We start from the raw sequence: 7,208 nt of genomic DNA, 5'->3' as shown, positions 1-7,208 counted from the left end.
TTTAAGAAATTAATTTACTCAAATATTTCTCAATCATGCAAACATGGAAATCAAAAGATATAAAAATTTTCTCAATTAATAAATGAATATATGATCTCTATATAAAGTTAAAATAATAAGTTAGTACATAGTATGTGCACTCATAGTCCGGACGGTTCTTCCTGTCCTGACTCTTCACGGAAAAATTACTCCTTTGAATGATACAAGTGCATGCATCAATTTGTTTCATTAGCCTTTCTTATTTGACCAAATAATAATCTGATTGGCTCGTACAAGTGGTCGCTGGAAATTTTAATATTACAAGATTTAATTTTAATATTTTTTTAAGAGATAATCTATTAATATTTATTCTCATTATTAAATAGGGAAATTTATTAAATACAAATAACTAACCAATCATACCCTATTATATGCCCTCTAATAATTAAGAAGAAATATCAAAATAATTAATGATTAGCTTACCTTGACTTCCTAAGCCTAATGCAATAATTTATCATCTTTAAATAATTACACATATAGCCTCTCCCATCCAAATAAAACTCCAACTTATCTCCCTCAATACAATTACTCAGTCTTCCTCCTCCTCCTCCCATGGCTCCCTTACTCCACACGCACCAAATCCATCCCCGCACCACCTTAAACCGCCTCCACTTCCTTCTCTACTCCTTATCCCTCCTCCTCCTCCTCCACCACCATACCACCACCCCCTCCTTCCTCCTCCTCCTCGCCGACGTCTTCCTCGCCTTCCTGTGGCTCCTATCCCAAGGCTTCCGCTGGCGCCCCGTTCGCCGCTGGGAGTTTCCCGAACTACTCTCTAAAGTCACAGCCAGCAAGGATTTTCCGGCTTTAGACGTCTTCATCTGCACCACCGACCCTTATAAGGAGCCGCCGGTGGGCGTGGCGAGCACCGCCCTTTCTGCTCTAGCCTTCGACTATCCTTCCGATCGCTTATCTGTCTATGTTTCCGATGATGGAGGTTCAGACCTCACGCTCTTTGCCTTCTTCGAAGCTGCTAAATTTGCTAGGTGTTGGCTGCCGTTTTGCAGAGAGAATGGAGTCATGGAGAGGTCCCCTGAAGCTTACTTCCAGTCCAGTGGTTGCGATGTTGAAGCAGAGAAAATGAAGGTACGTCGACTTGCTTTTTTTGTTCTCTACGATGATAGAATTAATATTCTCTTGACCATATGTAATATATAATTAAGAAAAATATATTATAATAGGTGCGATAAAGTTTTCCAAAATATAAGTATTTTAAAAATATTAATGTTGTGTTTATATAAAAAAATGTTAAAAAGAAAAACATAAATTATATTAAAGTATCACTTTTTTATTAAAAATCCCATTTGATAAAGTTGATCATTTAAATATATTTCAATTAAAATTTTTTAATATTTAATGAGCTGGAATAAATTTCTCGCTCCTCTTCTGCTCTTTTAGTCAATATAATTGAATACGACAAAAGAGTATTTTAATTTATTAGAAGAAAAGGGAATCTGAGATCGCTCATCCAAAATACTATTTTTGTTGTGACGGTGAGCATAATTATTGATCAGATGAAACAAAAAAGCGAGGACTGAGTTTCTATTGCTATTAAATTACAAAATTTTAATTTTTAGAGGATAAAAAAATCTCAAACGCTATTCATAACTTTTAGGCGTTTAAGCCCACTTAACTAGCCGAGCTTATAGTCAAATTTCAAAATAAAATTTGGGGTCATCCAAACTCCAAATTCAGCAAACTTATATTCAAGCTAAACGTCTCGAAGAGACGAACCCAACAACACCAAAATCGGTCTAATCTAAGCCCATATGGGACCAAATCGGAGGGCCGAAACATATTCGAAAGGTTCAAAGTATAAATTGGATGACCATATGATATCTAAATATAGCCGGCTTATAGTCAAATCGAGTGGTGTGATGAGATGAGTCAAACGAGCCTAAGAACGCTTAATTTAGACATCATTAAGGCAACTAAATGTTGAGTGAATGTTCTATGATAGAGGAAATCAATATGAGCCATTTGATGGAGCACTCCATAATTATTTTGGTTCTTCTTCGTATTTACGGAGCATGCCACTCCCAAAAATTTATAAATTGGCACATCTGCTCTTCATGAAGGGACATTTTGGCTGAAGATTAGAGAGAGCTCTGAGGTTTCAAAGATCTTAGAGTTATACCCATGCACCACCGCTAACAAACTTCCATCAACCATTGCGCTTCCGTCGACTGGACCACCGCCCATTCGTCGACCGTTGCCTGAACACCAATCTTCGCCGGACTACCACCCTTTCGCCGACCGTTGTCGGACCACAACCCACCCTCCAACTGTCATCATACCACAACATGTTCGCCGGCCGTCTCCATACCACCTCCTATCCACTGACCTTTGCCAGACTACTACCCATCCACCGGTCGTTCGAGATCACCGCTTGTTGGCCAACTTAATTTTAGATGTTATGTACGTAAATCTTCTTAAAATATATTATTAATCATTCAGCCAACTTAATTAAATATGCTATTCATATTATATATTAAACCATAAGACTATACTCTTACAAATATGCATTTGCCTGTTACTTATGATATTTTCTCCAACTTTCTAAACCATATACTTATTTGTCTCAGGTGATGTTTGAAAGCCTTAAAGAAAGAGTGGATTGTGCTATGGAAAAAGGTTATGTTGACCTCAACTTAGTGAACTCTCTTGAGGAAAAGGAAATTTTCAAGACATGGAAAAACTTCACTCGTAAAGACCATCCTTCAGTAATCCAGGTTTTGTATAATGACTTATTTAGCATTTTTCCAAAAAAAAATTTTAACATTTTTTTAACAATAAAGCTTGATAAACAAGCATATGAGATGCAGACTGAGGGTCCCTAATATGGGATAGTTGCTGCCACTTATAACATAGTTGATTATTTTTATGGGAAAAAATCATAATTGAAAATACTATATGTATTTTTAAATTTTTCTCTTTTAAATCATTCTAACATTAGTTTTCTTATAGTTATCGTACTCTAGTAGGTCTAATTATAAAAAAACGATTCTCACCATCAAAATTTTTGAGAAGAAACAACAATGCAGTAGCCAAATAGTAGTATTGTAGAAATAAAAAAAGCAAAGCAATGAAAATATTCTTTAGATAGACCCTTTTTTATTATTTATTATTTATTTTATTATTATTATTTATTTTGGGAAACTTGTATGCCACATATTTATATTAAAAAATTGACTACAAGTGCTTAGAGGGATCGATAGCTCACTAATGCTCAACGAGCATAACAAAAAAAGCAAACAAGATCTTAAGAGCCAAATATCCCTATCTACTAACAAAAATGAATAAATTACATAAAAGGAAGTAAAAACAAGGCCGGCAAGACCAACACCAACAACAGCCTGAAGCTGAGATTGACATTCAGCACATCAAAAAAAAAAACTCCAGAATTACATGAACACTATCTAGAATTCCACCACCTTCCAGAACCCTTGTATGATATTGAAAGATGGCCGGATGAATGAACTTTAGTAAACAATTCTCTCAATCTACATTAAGTTAATAGAGATGTGAGAATTAATCCTCTATATATCAAGTGTGATTGTCCAATGATTAGTTAATAACAACTTTATCAATAAGATTCCTCTTGTAAGGTGAAGGATGAGCAAAACTGTGTTCTTAGTTCAACATAGTGCTCTTTCATTTGCAGGAATTGCTCATTATGACAGTTGGTAGATTTGTTCACTATTAAGAGGAGGTTTTTGACATTCAATTTATCATTAAAGGATGAGATGGCTTCTTGTAAATATTGGTCACTATTAAGAATTGCTCATTAAGATGGCTTTACTAGTTGTTCAGTATTAAAAATGATCTATTTATCCAAAAATTTTACAATTAGAAGCGAATTGATAAAAGCTCAACATAAACTTTATAAATTTTGAACCATGGAACTTGAAGCACATCATCATCATCATTTTAATCCAGGTTCTCTTGGAAAGCAAGAAGGATAAGGACATCACTGGCCATCCCCTCCCAAATCTGATCTATATCTCTAGGGAGAAACGCCCAGCTTCTCTTCACAACTTCAAGGCCGGAGCCCTCAATACACTCGTTAGTCATCATTACAACCTTTCTGTTTTGAAATAAATCTGTTGGAGGCTTTCAAATTATTTTTACATTGAAAATATATATGATAAATAGTTAAAAACCATCCTTTAAAAAGAAATAGAAGAGATGCTTATAGTACCTACAAGATAGCTAATTTGTATTAAAAATAATACTTAAATTTAATTTATTTTCCTAAAATAAAATAGTTTTTTCTTATTTTTAATTTTCATCAACTATCATTCCCTTCTGATCATTTTTTTCTTCCTAATATAAAAATTGTTTTGAGAATTTTTATGTGTGTGTGTTTTATGAAAAAGCAAGATTAGATCAAATCAAAATTAATAGTTTATTGATCATAATTAAACATAAGATGATCATATAAAAAGACCAAAATAATTATTTTACCTCTTTGATCAAATATGTAAGTACATTCCTTCAAAATTTAAAAATTTAAGTTGTTTTTATTTATCATATATTTTTATTTTCTTAAATTTTTAATAAAATATGAAACTTGCACCCCTTCATAACTTTAGTGTTTAGAATTATAGTTATCTATTAAAAAATATTGATAATATTTTTAAAGTAATCAAAATATGCATCATTAAAAAAAAATTTGTCCTCTTTAAGAAAATATTTATGATGATAGTCTATAAAAGTTTTTTGTTGAATCTATTTTGAAATAAATATATTATAAATTTATTTTTTCTTAATTATTACACTTATTTTAAAATAAATTTAATGACCTTACCTACAATCAAATTAAAAATTTGATCATATATCCTGAATATAATTTCTTTGCCACTGCCTACTCTTCTTTTTTGCATGCATGCAAAAGCTTAGAGTCTCCGAAACCATGACGAACGCACCGCTGATCCTCACCTTAGATTGTGACATGTGTTCCAACGATCCTTATGCACCTAAAAGAGCTCTCTGTTACTTTCTAGACAAGGACTTTTCACCAAACCTTTCCTTCGTCCAGTTTCCACAGAGATTTACTGGACTTAACAAAAATGATATCTATAATGGTGAGTTCAGGCGGGTATTTACTCTCGGTGAACAAGGCTTAGATGGATTACAAAGTGCCAACTACCTTGGAACCGGCTGCTTCTTCTCCCGTGGATCACTTTATAGTTCTCCTCCGATGGCAATGCCTTCTTTTGATGAATTCAAATTACATAGTTGCTTGCTGAGCTCAGAGCTTATTTTGCTGAAAGCTCATGAAGTAGCTAGTTCTGAATATGAGCATGGTCGTAAAGAGTGGGGTTCTCAGGTATGTGTAGTGTATGTTTCATTTCATTTCATTTTTAAAGTGCATACTCAAAGAAGCAATATATATTATGTCAAAATTATAAGATATTTATACAAAAATTACAAAAGTTGTTGTCTAGAAATTGAATTTGACTATCTTGTAATTTTAATAAAATATATCATTTTGTACTTGTTTTGTAGTTGAATTTATACAGAAATTGAATAGGAAATCAAGATTTATTTGCTTCTTTTTAATTTCAAATGCATGATATCTAGCAAAATATATATATCAAGAAGAGAATTTTTTTTATTGAAAAAAAAAATTAAGTTCTTATAAAAGTTATAAAACAAAATTTTTTTTATTACAACACTTGCAAGTTATTATTTTCATTACAGTCCTATAATTGGTACAAAATAACATACTTCATTTTCATGTTACTTTCATCGACTTCTGTTGCATTGGAATGATTTTTTTATTACTTTTTAAAATAATTTTCCTGTTCAAAATTTTAATTTTAATACTAAAATATTGCTTTAAGAAGCAGTAAAAAATTCATTCCAAACAAAATCTAAATTTGTGTTATATATATATATATACATCATTTGTTTTTTTTAGTAGCTTTTATATAGATAACAATTTTCGATATGAATTTATTTAATCTGCATTACATTTCCTATTCATTATTATTAATTTCTACCATGTATAATAATATTGTGCTCATATATAATTAATACCCTGCTGGTTATAGATTGGGTTCAGGTATGGTTCTCTAGTGGAAGACTACTACACCTGTTACAGATTACATTGCCAGGGATGGAGGTCTGTGTTTTGTAACCCAGACAGGCCAGCCTTTCTCGGAGAAGCACCCAAGAGTTTAGTTGATGCAATAAGTCAGAGCAAGAGATGGTTTGTGGGTCTCTATCAAGTTTGTTTCTCTAGATATTGCCCTCTTTTATATGGATGCAGAAAGATTTCTATGGTGGCAGGATTCTGTTACATGTATTATGCATTATGGGGATGTTGGTGTATTCCACTAACCATATATGGTCTTCTTCCTCAACTGGCTCTTTTTTATGGCAAATCTCTTTTTCCAAAGGTTTATATCATTTATACTTTTACCTTCTTATACGAAATTATATTATTATAAAGATAACAAATATACATAGATTAAATACAATTGTCATTCCTTTGTATGGTTATTTATATAAGTCCCAAATCTAAACATGGTTAACTCTTGTGAAACCATCAACACTCCCATGACAATCAACAATTTTACATTAGCAAACACATCTAAGATAGAGAGGAAAGCTTGTTCTCCCTTGTACTAGCTAGTCCATCTCACAAACCACCTAACAGACAAATTCTTTTCTATAGCATCAGTTAAGCTAACTATCAACCCCTGATCACTATGCAAACTAACTCTCTGACATATCTTTTGGTCCTTGGCTTACTAAAGGAGAAGATTGAAAGATGCACTTCACCATAATGCAATCATTTCCTTTATTAAGTTTTTTAGAATTTCTTAAAAAGTATGAAAAATATATGAAGCAAAATCATTAGAAGAATTTGACTATATTCAAGGTTGATGAAAAATTCATCATCACATCTCAAAAGTTTAAATGGTAAAGTAGTAGAAGATAAAATCTAAGGTTATATATATTGATAATATAAAATAACTTAATTATACAAGCAAAAGCATCATATATACCATATTTGTGAGATGATAATAAAGCACTTTATTTTGGTACCTTAGCTTAAAATATTCTCAATGGTCACAGGCCTCAGATCCATGGTTCTTCCTCTATGCCTACCTCTTCTTAGCCACCTATATTCAGGACCTCATTGAGTTCATGGAAGT

General features: G+C 32.3%; 1 protein-coding gene across 1 annotated transcript; it reads left to right on the top strand.

Annotated features, from left to right (window-relative positions):
* The first annotated feature begins 516 nt into the window (after positions 1-516).
* On the top strand, positions 517-6,226 carry LOC110106370 (cellulose synthase-like protein G3). The gene is made up of 5 exons (XM_020836251.2): positions 517-1,125; positions 2,625-2,771; positions 3,979-4,104; positions 4,937-5,371; positions 6,093-6,226. Exons 1-5 carry the CDS (start codon positions 592-594, stop codon positions 6,096-6,098), a joined length of 1,248 nt encoding a protein of 415 aa, XP_020691910.1. The 5' UTR covers positions 517-591; the 3' UTR covers positions 6,099-6,226.
* Positions 6,227-7,208: the final 982 nt, after the last annotated feature.

The sequence above is a fragment of the Dendrobium catenatum genome, unplaced genomic scaffold, assembly GCF_001605985.2.
Source record: "Dendrobium catenatum unplaced genomic scaffold, ASM160598v2 fragScaff_scaffold_867, whole genome shotgun sequence".
In the NCBI taxonomy this organism is placed as follows: domain Eukaryota; kingdom Viridiplantae; phylum Streptophyta; class Magnoliopsida; order Asparagales; family Orchidaceae; genus Dendrobium; species Dendrobium catenatum.
This window is presented reverse-complemented; position numbering and strand designations above follow the sequence as displayed.